The sequence below is a fragment of the Harpegnathos saltator genome, unplaced genomic scaffold (genome assembly GCF_003227715.2).
Source record: "Harpegnathos saltator strain DR-91 unplaced genomic scaffold, Hsal_v8.6 scaffold473, whole genome shotgun sequence".
Lineage (NCBI taxonomy): Eukaryota > Metazoa > Arthropoda > Insecta > Hymenoptera > Formicidae > Harpegnathos > Harpegnathos saltator.
Genome location: NW_020230287.1, coordinates 453,279 through 470,392, shown reverse-complemented (window position 1 = coordinate 470,392; position 17,114 = coordinate 453,279). Strand labels below are relative to the sequence as shown.

General features: G+C 33.6%; 2 protein-coding genes across 7 annotated transcripts; one reads left to right on the top strand and one right to left on the bottom strand.

Moving 5' to 3' along the window:
- The first annotated feature begins 208 nt into the window (after positions 1–208).
- On the top strand, positions 209–3,209 carry LOC105180490 (GMP reductase 1). Its single transcript, XM_011136570.3, has 6 exons — positions 209–456; positions 1,231–1,350; positions 1,541–1,798; positions 1,927–2,115; positions 2,335–2,537; positions 2,605–3,209. Exons 1-6 carry the CDS (start codon positions 370–372, stop codon positions 2,798–2,800), a joined length of 1,053 nt encoding a protein of 350 aa, XP_011134872.1. The 5' UTR covers positions 209–369; the 3' UTR covers positions 2,801–3,209.
- On the bottom strand, positions 3,200–14,322 carry Psi (P-element somatic inhibitor). Of its 6 annotated transcripts, none has more exons than XR_003113477.1 (15): positions 13,937–14,276; positions 13,242–13,320; positions 12,959–13,144; positions 12,288–12,417; positions 10,903–11,157; positions 10,579–10,750; positions 10,204–10,410; positions 9,866–10,049; positions 9,483–9,640; positions 8,413–8,530; positions 8,127–8,288; positions 7,822–8,048; positions 7,447–7,733; positions 4,173–4,243; positions 3,200–3,417 (listed from the first exon to the last, which is right to left on the bottom strand). XR_003113477.1 is itself a non-coding variant. In XM_025302232.1 (15 exons), the coding sequence occupies exons 2-14, from the start codon at positions 14,018–14,020 to the stop codon at positions 7,473–7,475; spliced, it is 2,223 nt and encodes a 740-aa protein (XP_025158017.1). In that variant the 5' UTR covers positions 14,021–14,153; positions 14,245–14,322; the 3' UTR covers positions 6,382–6,507; positions 7,447–7,472. The 6 variants fall into 6 exon arrangements, 5 of the variants coding, with proteins under 5 accessions (XP_025158016.1, XP_025158015.1, XP_025158014.1 ...); XM_025302232.1 differs by lacking the exons at positions 3,200–3,417; positions 4,173–4,243 and adding an exon at positions 6,382–6,507 and having other exon boundaries at positions 13,937–14,153; positions 14,245–14,322; XM_025302231.1 differs by lacking the exon at positions 4,173–4,243.
- Positions 14,323–17,114: the final 2,792 nt, after the last annotated feature.

Below are 17,114 nucleotides of genomic sequence, written 5' to 3'. Positions count from 1 at the left end.
GTCTCAAGAGATATTCTCGTATCTAGACATTTCTGTTGGAAACAAAAAGATAATTTCATTTCTCGAGTTTCCGACGAGCGGCGACGTCGCCGGTGCGACAGGCGCGCTTGTTACCGGACACCCTGTGTATGTTTCGAGGCGACGGGAATTCCTCTCGGAGCGCCCTCAACCCGCACCGCCCTGGTTCAATAAAGAGGAAGAGAGACGGACGAAAATAGCCCTCTTCGTCTAGAGCGCAGACGTATCGCGATAAGGCATCTCCGGGTGACTGCTAGCCAGTGCAAGAACGTCCGAGCTCGCGTGTGACAGAGCTGTCGTCGTCTGCTAGATCGGAGCAGCCGTCGTCCAGGAAAGGACACACTCGTCGAAATGCCGAACATAATAAATGACATAAAGCTGGACTTTAAGGACGTGCTGCTACGCCCAAAGCGTAGCACGCTGAAGAGCAGATCTGACGTGAGTGTCGCATATTTATATAATTGGCGTTAATTAGAAAAAATCGCGTGCGATCACTCAAGATTATCCCGTGTGTACCTCTCCTTTGTTGAGAAGAAAAGGCAATTAGACAAGATGCTGCAGGAAGAACAATAAAAGACACGTCATCAAGGTGTCACATCAGGAACGAATCGCCCGTATCCTGATTATGATTTAAATTCAATGGTTAATGTACGAAACTACTGTACGTGCTCGCATTATAACGACGTCTCGGACCTGTCGTCAATTGTTACCAATGAGTGTGCGATCCGCAAAGTGTTTACCAATCCTTGTCCCCGAATTGAAATTTATTTCGGCCTAAATCTTTCCTTATTGATTTAATTCTCAGTCGCGTGCTGTTACCTATTCGTTTGTAATGGTTTCTGTTAACTATACTCGTCGCCTTGGATTGATATGACCAAAATTTCGTATACTGTAAATTTATATGGCACGGGAAGATTAACATAATATTGTCTATCTACATAATTGGGTCCTGTAATTTTCACGATACATCTATTTTACGATATAGCAATTTATGTACATAATAAAAATGTAGAGAAATTATATCGCCGGTAATCTGTATTATTAATATTAATATATTTGATTAAAAATTTATTTCTGAATAAAATATCAATTTAATACGACGAAATATACACAGATATACTTATGCGTATATACATGTTCTTACAATATGCGCCTCTTTGAACACTCATTATATGTCGGTGAAAATTAACATTTTCACAATTTGCATCTTAGGTAGATCTATTTAGAGAAATTACATTTCGCAATTCGAAGCAAACTTACAAAGGAATCCCTGTAATGGCCTCTAATATGGATATAGTGGGAACATTTGGGATGGCGAAAGCGTTATCAAAGGTATAGAATAATCTGATAAGTTATGATGTAAATAAAAAAAAAGAACATACTATGCTTTATCACATATTCGTCGATTGCAAAATCATCGTTGCGACTACCAGGATGTATTATTATTCATGAGACTGTATGAGCGAATTTGCAGTGATGCCAAAAGTGCATTGCCATACTTACTATATGCGCCTTCTTTTAGCATGGCCTTTTTACTACGATTCATAAATATTACACCGCAGATGAATGGAAAAATTTCGCTACCCTTAATCCCGAGTGCGTAAAGAACGTAGCGGCCAGCTCAGGAACTGGAAACGAAGATTACGAACGGCTCTCGAGTATTTTGGATGTTGTGCCCGAATTGTCGTTCATATGTTTAGACGTTGCGAACGGTTATTCCCAACATTTTGTCGAGCACGTGAGAAAAGTAAGAGCACGATACCCGAACCACACCATAATTGTAAGTACTCACAATTAAATGTCCCATGTTAGCGTCGATTGAAACACTGTGTTGTCGATACGTTCTCACGATTGGGCACGAATCTGCACCCGTTGTTGAAACGTAAAGATTAACTGCTGCCACTACAGGCAGGAAATGTTGTGACAGGAGAAATGGTGGAGGAACTGATACTTTCCGGGGCAGATATAATTAAAGTGGGAATCGGGCCTGGTTCCGTGTGCACAACGCGAATGAAAACTGGTGTGGGCTATCCCCAATTAAGCGCCGTAATTGAATGCGCGGATGCGGCACACGGCTTAAAGGGACACATTATTGCTGTAAATATATTATTATTATTATATTACTCGTGACGTGCGATTATTATTCACGTAACACGCACATGTGAAGGACATCCAAACGACGTCCAAGAAAGTAACATCTTTAAGGCGCATTGTGTGGATATGAATTGCAATAATAATTGCATCCCCGTCTTGTCCGTCCAGTATATTTTCGTTACACTTGTATGTTAATATATATATATTTTTTTTTTCGTGCAGGATGGTGGTTGCACTTGCCCAGGTGATTTGGCGAAAGCGTTTGGCGCCGGCGCGGATTTCGTCATGGCAGGCGGTATGTTTGCGGGCCACGATGAATGCGAAGGGGAAATTATCGAAAAGGATGGGAAGAAGTTCAAACTCTTTTACGGAATGGCCTCCAGCACGGCTATGAAGAAGCATGCTGGTGGAGTCGCCGACTACAGGTAATATCATAAATATCATTATTATGATGCAAAGATGAGATCAATGGATATGACATTCCTCGTATAGATCTTCAGAGGGAAAGACTGTCGAAGTGCCTTATAGAGGTTTGGTCGAAAACACTGTACTGGATATACTGGGCGGCTTGAGATCTGCTTGTACTTACACGGGAGCTGAACGTTTGCGCGAACTGCCGCGGCGGGCGACATTTATACGTTGCACGCAGCAATTAAATCCTATGTATGGCCCGCCGCCAGAAATGTAAAGCGTTGTAATTACATAAGTGTTAAATTATACTTCTTAGTAAAGGCTTAGGAGAAAAATGTTTAACAGCAATACTTGTTGATCGCGTATTATTTGCTGGCGAATAATATTTATATATGGGTGGAAATATTATGTGTACATATATACACGTGATCTTGCTAAAGTATTTACTATCTATGTGATAACATTCAAGTATTACGAATTATTGCTGAGTACGCTCAAACGGAAGAATGTTACACAACAGTCCTCTATATGCACAAATAAAATAATTTCGTTATATCAAACCTCGTTTTACATTAGAAAACGTCATTACGCTAATTTATATGACACGTTGAGAGATATAATCGAGATCTTTCAATTTGGTTCTAATTATTCTCCGCATTTAAACAATAAACAATAATATTACCGTACTTGTGTTTTTATTCATTACTACCTTTTTATTATAAAAAATTCAAATATCTACGTATTTTACAAATCTTGCATTATTAATGATCCATCGTATCTCTATCTATAATACTTTACAGAAATGTTATCTATAAGTGTAACTTTTTCATAGGTATATTTGCTATTTGCTTCTCTTGATCAGAGAAACTGGAAGGCTTTCTGTTGCACTTGTCCCTGAAACATTCGCCAATGTCAATTAATTATTTGCAATAAAGTGCATAAAATTATAGGAAATACTTGAAATGTTCTTTTCTCAATATAAAATTGCATAAATTTTTGTATATTTAAGAAAGAAAAATAAGTGTACTGTTGCACTAAAACATAAGAATAAGTTATAAGAGATTACGTGAATATCGATATGAAAAATTCAACAATACAATTGACTAAAAGAGATAGTAGTCATCTCTGTTCACAATGTGAACACAGAAATTGAAGATATCTCTTTTGTTCTTTCGTATTTTCTATATTAAAATCGCTATAAACATAATAATTTCATATAAAACCTATGAAACTTTTTTATATAATTCGGTATAAAATAATCAAATTAAAGATATACAATAATACAAATAATTTTTGATTTACTTACAACATGTACTTTATATTATCCTAATTTCTTATAATGATTAATTTACGTGTATAGTAAATACCATGACGAACAATATAATATATTTAAAAAATATTCAAATTGGACAGTTCAAGGGAATTGTCCTGCATTGTTATAAATAAAAAAAAGATATATATATATATATATCAATAATCAGAATATCAGATATATATGTATCTATAAAACAATATGAATATAAAAGAAAAATCACATATATGTATAACTGTTATTAAACTGAAATATAAAATATAAATAAAAACTTATCACGTTTATAGCTTTCTAGTTTTATATTGTTTTATTATTATAATATTGCTTCTTTTATGACCTGCGGTAATAGAGACGTTCCTTCTTCCCTGGCACAGGAGACAACTCATATGAAATAATTATTGCAATACCCTAGAACAATAATGAAAAAGAAAAATGTAAAAAAATTTGGTTTAATATCTCTATTTCCATTTAATATCTCAGTATTACAATATTCGAAGCAAAGTAATGAACTTATTGTAAATATAAGTTTTTAATTAAATATGAGACAAATATATATAAATTATACCGCAAAATATGTTGAATGAAAATGTAAATTGTTATACAAGTGGTCAAATTTTAATTAATTAAATATAAACAATATTAAAATAAAAAAAAATGGCATTAAAAATACATTTATTTTTCTATTACATGGGACATAGTGACAAACGAATGTTTGCACTTATGACCATTATTGAATAATTTTTTTTATTTCAATATTAAAATATTTTTTGTAGAGTTTACCTACTAAGAACGTTTTAAGTATGTAATTTTTAAGAGCATTTTCTGAGAATATAATTGCATGAATATATGTGAACAATAACGTTGATTTCGTATAAAAACCAATAATCATTCTGATATTACAATTAAATATTAGTCAGAAGTATACATAATCGGCTTACAACTTTTTTTAGCTTAACATATTGCATTAAATAATATAGATGACAATCGATATTCTTACTTGCCTGCCAATCATAACAAAACATAAGTAATTATAAGAAAATATGAAGATTGTTTCCCTTTTCATCAAAGATAATAAGCACGTACATGTGTGAAAACGTTACTATAGATATGTTACTAGCTATAAATGCGATATATTTAAAGAGAGATGTTTCAAGTTTTGCCTCAGAATATATTTGTACATATACAGAATGTTTCAGAAATTACGTTGTTATGAAATAAATGAGAAATATCAGAGATGGAATCAAGAAGTATAGCAGAGTACTTCAATTTGGAAGCACTGATAAATTTCGAGATACAAGGAAATTAAGATTAAGAGATTCTGAAAATTACAGTATGTATGCATAAGAGTTTGTCCTGTAACTAATATTAAATAAATTTTGTTTACCTTGGAACTTAGTCCAAACGTACGAAAAAGACTTATTAAAAAATTCATAAGAGTATTCCACCCTTGATACATCCTGTATGTATTCCTGTATCTCTATAATACGAAATTACATCCTGCATTTTCATAATAGACACATATAACTAAATTATTTAAAATTGGATATAATAAAAAGGTATACAAAAATTTGATATTTTACATATGACTAGTTAAGTCACACAGTACTTAAACACTCTCAAAAGAACTAATACTTTTGTATATCGTATAAAAGCATATAATACTGGCTAAGCAATATTTAACATATGCTAGTGTTAGTAAACAATATTTCATTATGTGTTACAGATATTCCATCCAACTAATCTCCGGTTTGCAGGTCCTGATTCCTCTGAGTGTGTACATATGTAGATTAGTGCTGAATGAAACATTTTAAATTGTAGATCCCCATGCCGTGACTTATTGTAGGTCGGGTAAACCTCTCTAATTGGCTGCTCCAAATATCTAAAAATAGTATTGGTATTTCACGAGAGAAAGCAGAAAACCAAAGTAAAGTTATATTTAACACCAATATAATAAGACATATGCATATGTAAATTATCATATCATGTACCTTTTGTATATGATCGACAAAATAACGTTTATACGAGTAATATAAACACATGGTAGCTGTATCACATCTTTTCATGATATAGTCGAGGTTTAGTAGATATAATAAAACCGGATATTTCAAGCAAATGAGTATTTCATAAAGGCATAAATATAGTGACCTAGTATGATACACATACTAATATCGTTCATAACAACGCATGTATAAGGATAAGTTCATTTAACAAGTTTAATGAGAGAGGATGCAATAATATGGGTACAGATGTCGATCCCTCGTTCCTCTTTCTGACCCACTGCTTCACCTGCCACAACTTCAACTTATGTTACAATTACATATTATGGAACAAAAATACATACAATTGTATAAGTAGAACACAGACATATATATCATATTCATACTATATTATATAATATTAATTCCAATCAAATTGATTCTCGATAGTTTTTGTTACTTAAACTTAGAGCGATGGATACTTTATATTATATATAATATCTCTATATATGTATATATGTAAAAAAAAGAAGAGAAATTAAACGTATTATAATATAAACAAAATATAATCGATCTTCAAAGATATATGAAGATTATGAAGCATCAACTATGGTAATTTATGAAAGATATATATATGGAGATATAATATGGAGCAGGCATTAACCGCATCCCGATGGAAAGCTATCTGAAAACTATCTGAAATAAACAAATAATTACGGTAAAACAGATTATCCATGTACAAGAAACAGGTTTAATTTCAAAGGTGTAAATTGTATCATTATTAAAATCGTCACACGAATCATGAAATTATCATAAATTTTATATTTTATAAAGTTTACTTCGAATTCCCTGAAAGGTTCAATGAATATCAGTGGATGTGTAACATTTCCTTATTCTTACACCATTGATTTATAGTATGTCACAATATCAAGCCAATATAAAGATAAGTGTAAAATATTTCATTTATAAATGATCATAGACGATAAATAAGACAATACTATTAAACAGATTACAATTCAAGATAAATAAAGAATACACAAACTGATCTCGACGTAGTTAATTTTTTATCAGTGTTGTTTTTATCAATGAATGTGTGAGAACACTTTTTTTTTTCTTAATACGAGGAATAAATTAATAGTGTCTGTATTTTTTTCCAATTCTGTCCAATCAAGAATTTTAAACAAATATTTCAGTAATACAATATTCTAAACAATAATTTTTAATATTCTCTATCCTTTTTATCCATCACTTTTGTGAATATTTCCAAAAAACACATACATATGTGTATATGTATGTGCACGCGCGTGTATGCATTTTGTATTTCACTTGTATCTTAAGAAATTATTAAAATTGGAAAAAATAAGCATAGATTCACTCAAATTCATATTGGCATAATATAATAACTATAACGTCAAGAAAATTGTATGAATTTTTGTTATTATATAAATTTTGAATGACATTATATGTACTAACCTTGAACATTTTTATCACTGAAACAAAATATGTAAACTCATTGCAAGTACATACATAACTAACATATATAACTTGATTTAACAATTTATTGAAACTTTGTATATTTCATACAATTTTCTGCAAACTTACACACATACATTACATATCGAGATATATACTTACAGCTTATTTTTCTCTCACATGGAAGTTTAATTTTCAGAAGTCGATTGTGAGTAAGGGTAATTCTGATAGCCTGTTGGGAAAGGCGGATTCTGTTGCCCTGTCTGTGGTTGAGAATTAGATCCAGCGTTCGCTGCATAATAGCCCGCTGGAGCAGAACCCGCATTCATTGCCGGGTAATTTCCATAGGCTTGAGGGAAAGCATTAGGCGTGGTACCCGGTGGACCAGCAGATTGACCTTGTAGAGTCTGCATTTGCTGCTGAGCCATTTGGTTCCCTTGCATCCCAAGCTATACAATATTACACGCGATTGTAGGAAAAAACACAATAAAACTACACGCAATGATGTCAATAGGCGACATAATTTAAGAGAAATACCTTGCCCGCCTTCATCTGAACTTCGATTGCTTCCGCTTCTTTTATTTTTCCGATGCTTCTGTAATATTCCGCCCATTGAACACTATAATCGGCTTGACCTCCATTTTGCGCAGCTCCTGTCTGCTGTTGTTGTTGAGTTTGTGGCTGTTGCTGCTGCTGCTGCTGCTGCGGCTGATTTGGTCCAGCAGTGCCTGTTGGTGCTGGATTAGATTGATTTTGCGAATTACCTGAAGCAATAGAAAAATCTTACTATAGACACCTTTTTATGAATATTTTTGACAATCTGGTGTTTCAAGTAATTTTACCTCCTTGTTGATTGTGATCTGGTTTTCCTTGTTTCGCTTGTTGTTCAATCATATCTGCTTCTCTATGCCAGCCCAATGATCGATAATATTCTGCCCACTGAGCACTGTAATCTGGTTGACCAGTTTGTGGATTGACTTGTACAGGAGGTTGATTAGCATTGCCTGTGCAAAAATAAATTTATCTCAAGAAACTCGTTAATTAAAATAATAATCGAAATATTAAATTAATCGAATTATTAATCAAAATATTAAATATAACTACAAAGAACGACAAAAATATACATACTTCCATCATTAGATTGTGGTTGACTTGGCCATGCTTGACATCCTCCAGTTCCTGTGTTCCAATTTGGATTGTATCCAATTGCACCTTGTGCCCCGGTATATGAGGAGCCAGCAGGACCCTTTAAATAGTAAAAAAAAAAATAAAATAAAAATTGTATATATATACATATATACAGTGAGGAAAAAGGTGAGGAAAAAGTATGGAAACCCTTAAAAATTTCGAAAGATATAAGTTTTATAGAAAAGTGTTTCAGACAAAAGTTATAAGGCTCAAAACAATGTAGTTACTGATCTTATCAGTTTGGCCTTGAGTAGTGTTGCCAAGGTTTATTTTTTTTAACAGAAACCCCCATTTTTTATTATATCATCTTTTTCTACCAATTAATTCAAACAACTTTTGTATGAAACATTTTTTTATTTACCTAATATGTTTTGAGATATTTAAGGAAAACTTGATGACTTTTTCAATATTTAATTTACAATATCTCGCTATTTGTCGGAAAAAAATGGTACTAGACTTTTTCACTCTATTTGGTCTGAAAAACATATTGTTACAATAGTTCCCTAACTTTTGTTAACTTATTGATTTTTGGAAATTTCAAAATCAAATTAACAAAAGTTAGGGTGCTATTGTAACAATATATTCTTGAGATCAAGTGGAGTAAAAAAGTCTAATAGCATTTTTTCTTCCGACAAATAGTTGGCGAGATATCGTAAATTAAATATTGAAAAAATCATGAAGTTTTCCTTAAATATCTCAAAATATATTTGGTAAATAAACAAATATTTCAGACAAAAAATATTATCAAACTGATCAAGATCAGTAAATATATCGTTCTGAGTCTTAGAACTTTTGTCTGAGACTTTTCTGCCTCATAAAACTCATATCTTTCGAGATTTTTAAGGGTTTTCATACTTTTTCCTCATCCTGTATATATACAGGTTTATCTTGTAACATTTAATAACAGTTACGGCAGAAAAGTTACGCAACGACAGCGTAATGATAATAACACTATTGTTTAAAGTTATGGAATAGACTTACTCTGTGGAGACAAACATCATTAAACATACCATGCCTAGCTTCTCGCTAAATATTCTCTTCGCATGCTCAACTTGCTCAGGATTTCCCCGAATAATAAAAATTTTTTCATTTTCGTTACTTTGATTTCTTCTATCTAATTCACAATGCGCTCCTGTCTGCTGATTTATTTGTTTAATAGTCTCACCACCTAGAACCAAAAAATATATAAATATCGTGAAATATTCGTGACAAGTGCTTCTAATCTTTAATAGCAATATATAATATAATTTATTATGAAACGGAAGAAACATTATTATTTACGATATGTAATTATTTCACAAATATATGATTGCATAAAAAATAGGACATTTCTGTAACACATTGAAATCTATAAAATGACGAAAAATATATTGTATAGTAAATAAAATAAAACCTTTGCCGATTATAATTCCACACTTGGAAGATGGAACGGTGAACGTTGTTTCGATCTTATCTTGCATAGGACCGCCTTGTCGTCTATCCCAACTTCCATACTCATTTGGATTACGACTACCACCAAAACCGTTACCTCTTGGACCACCTCTGCCTCCCATGTTATTTCTACCATCATCTCTTCTCTAAATATTAAAAACAAAATTTTTAACCGATAGCACAATTCTCCCCCCCCCCCACAATCATAGAGAATATTGATTACAACATTCATGTATTATCACTTACTATACATAAACACGGTCTATAATAATTTTATAATTTTTATTATGAAATATATACCATAACGCTATCGATTAACTCTTGAATTCGTTGACGAGCCTGTTCAACAGCTTGATGTTTCCCAGACAACAGACATTTACGATCACCAGGACCGTCTTCTCGTCCTTGCTGGAATTGAACTTTGGCTCCGCTTTCCGCTTGTATCTTTTTTATCATATCTCCACCTTTACCAATAACGACTCCCACCGCAGCTCTTGGAACGAGTACCTATATTGAGTAATATGTAATTTTATAAATACAGGATTTATACTATCAAAACAACAAGTGTATCTACTGTATAATGCCACAACTAGTCCCCACTGCAACGAAATTCTATTAATTACATTATTTTGAAATGTAATTAACAGAATATCTAGATATTTGATGATTATTAACCTCGACTCCATCATTATTTGCAGGGCCATGGTTAAAACCATTATCATTGGTATAGTTCCCTGGTCTCTCGCTACCTCTTCCCCCTCTATGAAACATTTGCATTTCTTTTTCAGCTATTAATTCATACACTAATTGTTTAGCATGTTCAACTTTCTGAGGATCTCCTGTTATTCTATAGAAAACATACATCAACTTTAAATAATCATACAAAATGTCGCTTTAATAATAAAAAAAAAAAAAGAATATAACAGATGAAACCATATAAGAATAACACAAAATAATCGTTCTTACGTAAAAGAAAAGGAAAAGAGATCTTTGTCTCACCTCAATGGTTTCTCCTGTTCTTGAGACGGGCCTTCTTGTATAACAACCATTTTAGCACCAGACTTTTCTTGCAGTTGTTTTATGGTTTCACCACCTTTGCCAATTATCAGACCGACTTTAGGGCCTGGTATCATTATCTCAACAAACCCTGGATGACCCATCATTCCACCACCACCTCCACCCATATTCATATCACCAATTCCCTCGCTTCTGCTTCTTTGATTCACAATTGACAAAACCAATTCTTTCGCCCGACTGAAACATATAGGATAAAAGAGTGCAATATATCTTCAACTAAATGTGTGCACACATGTCAAAAGATTCAATCAATATACAATGATAAAATTTGTTTGCAACACATAAATATGCACTATTCTATCTATTGTGGGCCAAAATGTTATACATGTCACATTTGTAACACTTTATCTTTGATAATCGATAATGGCTTTAACAATCAATGGTGCAATAAAAAGGTTTCAAGGTTTTAAGGTTTCAAAGGTTTTGTGTTAAGATGCTATACATTTAGTCAATAAGCAGTTTCAAATAAATAAAAGTTCAATTTTCTTCATGTTGTGATTAAACGCGTCCCCATGCATATCCTATCCTCCTTCCCTCCTTTCTCTTTCTCTCTCTCTCTTTCTCTCTCACCCTTTCTCCCTTTCTCTCCATACCCTATTAAAAGCAAAAAACTATTAGTAAATACAAAATTATTAAATTAAAAATGTCAACTTATTGATCGATTTTCAATGGCCAGAAATTCTGAAGCATATAGAAAGTCAAGTTTGAGCCCGCTATTCGCATCCAGGAGCTAAATAAAGAGATTCTGTAAAACATTTCATGATTTCAATATGCATAAGCATATGTCCTATGTTTGTAAAATGCATGTTAACATGAAATTTACAGCATACAGAATACACATACAAACTATGTTATCAAAACTAATCGTGCCCCGATCATATCTCTAATAAATAGAGTCATAAAGCGTTGCAATATTCACATATTTATCACGATATTATCGCAATATCATGTTTTAATGTAAAAAAAAATTGTTTAGTTGTCTGTGGGAAATAGTAAGATAGGATTGTGATATGGAATACAGACCGCACTTAAATAAATTAGAATAAAGTATCCTTGTATAAGGAGGATAGCAGATTTGCTTGGCTGATTCATAACAATTTTGGACAAAGTAATATTCCTAACTCATTGTTTATAAATATAGAATTCGAACCAACAGTCATATGCTTTTACTGTAGAGAAAGACAAGTAAATACACTTAATGTCAACAGGTAAAATAAAATATTATCATTCAACATGTGTATAAAATGATATTGCATTGCATACAAAATAGTTAAAATTAACGAAATAAGAAGGGAAAAACAAGTTACTTGACAGCTTCTCGTGAGCCAGTTAGTGTACAAACGCGTTCAGGCAGCCCACCACTTTCTGGTGCCATTTGTATTTTACATCCTGTTTCACTCTGCAATCTTGTAATCTGTTCGCCACCTCTTCCAATTACTGTAAATATATTATTATTATTCAAAAATATATATGTGTTGCTTTATAGTGCATAATATTTTTACTAATACATTTCAGTTTCAAATATATGAAAATAAATATACCATTATATTATATATATAAATATTTTAAAGGAAATATATATAATGTAATGTAAATGAGTTAATAACAAAATAGTAAAAAATATTTAAATCAACAACACAGTATATAATATTATCAAAAATAATAGATAATATGAAACAAAAATATTATAATAAAACCAATGCTTAAACTTAAATTTAAACAAATATTTAAATTTAAATTTACAATAGATTATAAAATATAATAAAATATTATTTATATTGAATATATTTACCTATACAACAGGAATGTGTGCATATACGCGTGTGCGTGCACATACACACACATACACACACACACACACACACACACACACACACACACACACACGCGCGCAAATCATATATATATATACATATACATAGATACATATATACACATACACACACATATATCCCTTTTTTTTTAATATTTTACTTACTTAAGCCAACCATTTTATCTGGCACTCTAATATCTTCATTGCATATACCACCTACATTGGAAGAAGATGTTTGTGGCCTGGATGATTGACTACCTGAATCTCCAATGGAACTATTAGCCCCGGGTCCTCCACGAATACCTATTAAAGGATCTGCCACTAACGCTGCCATTTTCTTTGCTTCTGGTTCTAAATATACAAAATATATTATCATGTTAATGGCTATAAAACACAAATATCAACTATTTTATAGTGCAATAGATTCAAAAGATGTATTAAATATTACCTGAACTATCTTCAAGAGGACGTTTTAATTTTGAGTCTTGATTATTTTGTGCACCAGCAGGATTTATCTTCGCAGCAATCTAAGATGATTAATTAGAAGTACAAAATGTGAAAATTAATTTATTTTTAAATATCCAATATATATGTATTTATATCAAAGTATCATATTATAACAAAGTAAAAACAAAATAACAAGTATGACATATCAAATAAATCAATCATATGTGAAGCATTTGTAACTTCCATTCAATTCTTAATAATAAAAATTGCCTGAATTTAGTCATATCTTCCTATTATACTTATTGATAATACAAACTCGAAATACCGCACCAAAGGCATTGCAATACAAATCCTCTATGTAGATGTTTCCCAAAAAAACTACTAACATTCGGTGTGACAAATATAACATATCAAGAAACTGCTAAATCAGTACACATCAAAGTTTTTCATAACTCAACAGCTTACCATATTGCAAAATGAAATAGCGAAAAATTATGGATAAGGATAACGTAGCGAATAAATGAGAACTATATTAAGATTGACACAAAACTTATGCTACAAACGGTGTGACGCTAATACTCAAAGGAGTTCAGAAAGACGAGTCTTGGCGGGTAATGCAACGATGGCGTTTATTCATTGACACCTGGTGCCATGATTAGAAGCATATTATTGTAATCTATGGACAATCGCGATTACCTGTTTGGCACGTTGAAGTGCCGCCGCGAATGCGGTGCTTTGATTAAAGGTTTGAGGCGGAGCAACCGCTGAATAGTCACTCATATTGGTGCATGAAGTTGTGGAACGATGGATTGATACACGCTCTTCCTGGTTACTGCTCGAAATGATCCGCTTGTACAGTTGGACACTTTGGCCTGTACAGGATACTAGGAAGAGCACAAAGATGAAACGCCAACTTCACAAACACAAAAACAATATTTCTGTAATGCACAACGCGAATTATATTAAGGTTTACGAGAAGTCTGTGAACGGTGAAAGAACCGTACTTTCTTTCGGAGAGGGGACTACACGGTGCAGCACAGCGCAAGCGTCCGTCATTGAAAACGCCTTAGAACAGAAACTCTTCTTCTTCTTCTTCTTCTTCAATAGATGGCTCTGTGCATACAATAGATGCTCCAACGCCACTCACACGTCAGAACAAAAACTTAGGCTGCGTTCCGATATTCACTGCCAGTATTGAAAATATATACTTTATGTCACATATATTATAGATTTTCAGTACTGGCAGTGAATATCGGAACGCAGCCTTACTTATGCTGAAGAGGACTGGACGATGGCTGCGTTCCGATATTAGGGAGTTTTTTGCAATACCGTCAATGGCTGCGTTCAGTAGAAAGTGATCAGAGAGCGCTTAGTGATTATTGTCTGTGATTGGAGCATTCTTTTAGATTCTTCATAGACCCAGAAGTATTTATTAATCAGGGGCGAGATTCAGTAATGAAAATTTAGTAATGTTGTCCAACTGTTGAGTCTGCTGAATGCAGCCTCTCAGATACGGTAAACGTAAATCGTGAACGTTATTCGCTCAGAAATAGGGAGTTTTTACAATAGCGTCTCTCAGATACGGTAAACGTAAATCGTGCATACTATGGGCCAGAGCACAGACTTTTGCATAACGCATGAGAGAATCAACAAATCAGAGTTCTTCATTTCTGTCCTGAGAAGGGAAATAAAGAAAACTGATTGGTTTATTCTCTTATGCGTTGTGTATATGTACCCATTCAGTACTACAACCGCTTACTGAGCGCTCAATGAGCTTTTACATTTGATTGGTATATTTTTTTAGATTTAAAAATATACACCAATCAGATGCAAGAGCTGACTTAGCGCTCAGTGAGCGATTGTAGTACTGAATATACCCATTATGTATTATGCAAAAGCCTGTGCTCTTGCCCTATTAGTTGCATCAGAGAGGAACATGAGAGCGGCCAACACGGTGTTTTCGGCGACACCGACTTTCCGCACTGTGAAAGGGCCATCTGCATCCATTTTGAGAGGGGAACTACGATACTACATCCACTTTTAGGTCTTGGTGGTAAAATCTGCATGTGGTAGAAGTCCGTGCTACATCCACTTTTAGGCGGTTTATGTCCGTGCTGCAACCATAGTTACTATCTCTATGCCAGACAATAGGCCTGTTCGTTTTGTCTGCACTGCTGAACTGGTGCAACAAGTTGAAGTAAGAAAATCTACGTTTATTTCACTTTAACTTAATGCACTAATTCAGCAGTGCAGACAAAACGAACAGGCCTTATACCCGAAGGTCTAAAAAGAGCGGGGGGGGGAGCAGGAAAAATCAAAGTACATATTAAATATTAAATCCTCTACATACATGTTGCCGTATCAAAGTCTCCTGTATAATAAACGATTTGATACGTCTGGAGACGCATGATGTATTGTTGCTCGCGTCCCGTTCCCTTCGTCCTGCTTCACAATTCAGCATCCCGTCCGCTCCGGACATTCGCTCGTGGCACTGACAGTGGCCGTCGGTGAGCATTCAATCCGCTCGGAGGAGCACATGTTAATTAACGCGACGAGACTCCGATTATAAATATCCCGCAAGTCGACAAAATATTTAAAAAGATATTTAAAAAAATGTTTGAAAAAAGATATTTAAAAAGATATTTAAAAAGATATTTTTTTTAATGATGGGCACTATTAACAAACGTGTTAAATTTTTATAACACAATACAATTTTTACTTTTAAAAGTTTATGTACATATATTATAAAAACTTATGTTATGTACATAAAATATATCTTAAAAAAGAAAATAATTTGAATTTGAGATTTCTAAAAATATTAAGTTAAGTATACAACAATCATATATATATATATGTTAAGTTTCTCAGTTGGCGCTACTGTTCTAATATATCACTTCTTTTGTACAGTAGAAAAGTGTTGCAGAGTTTTATTATAGTTATAAGTTTTACTTGTAAAAACTTATGTACACATATATAAAATAAAAAAAATAATTTGAGTTTGATACTTCTAAAAATAGTACAAGCGCAACAATACGTGTTGCGCTTGTACTTGGCGCCTCTTTTTATCTTTTTGTTTAAAAAGATAAGTTTCATATAATATCACATATACGTACGTTTCACGTATAACGTGATTGACTTGGAGTACTCCGTGCCCACGGTGTTATTCATAGCGACGTATTCATACTTTCCCTGATCTGTTACATCGGATTCGATAATCTGCAAGGCACCTGAAACATAAAATGTGATATTCTCGAACAGCGTTCCTCTCAGGATTTTCTTGTCCAAAGAAAGATCAATGATGCGATCGCAGATCTCGTATATGTCATGTCAATAGAGACAGTTTGAATTCGGCGTAATATGATTCTTGGAACAGACGTAAATAAGTATTGTGAAGTATAAAGCGAGTCTCTCACAGGCATGCTTTGAAAACACGAGTTGTTTTCATTTTCAGCTAACTGACGACGCAGGCATCAACACTGATCGGCAAGGTCAGCGACTAGTGGGGGGTAACCGTACCTTCCTGATTGTTTTCGTACTCTTATATATGACTCCGTGATTGCGGAAAGGACATTGCGCCTCGGGCCGACGAACGACGCGCATACCGCGACGCAGAGTAGTACGAGTGTCGGTTAATACGCGTTTCTTTGTACGAATCTTACTTGCGCGAGTGTTAGAGCTAGAGTCAGTGTCGTCGCCAGTGCTACGATGGAGTATCCGGGGGTGCTGCGACGGAGTAACCAGAAGGAGGACGTTGGATCGAGAAGCCAGGATGGAGAGAGGACTTGGAGCGCGCCGAGAAACGTGGACAGCGATACATCATGTATGGTATTAGAGGTACCTCGAGTCAATATTATTACGCAGGATTTTTCTGATT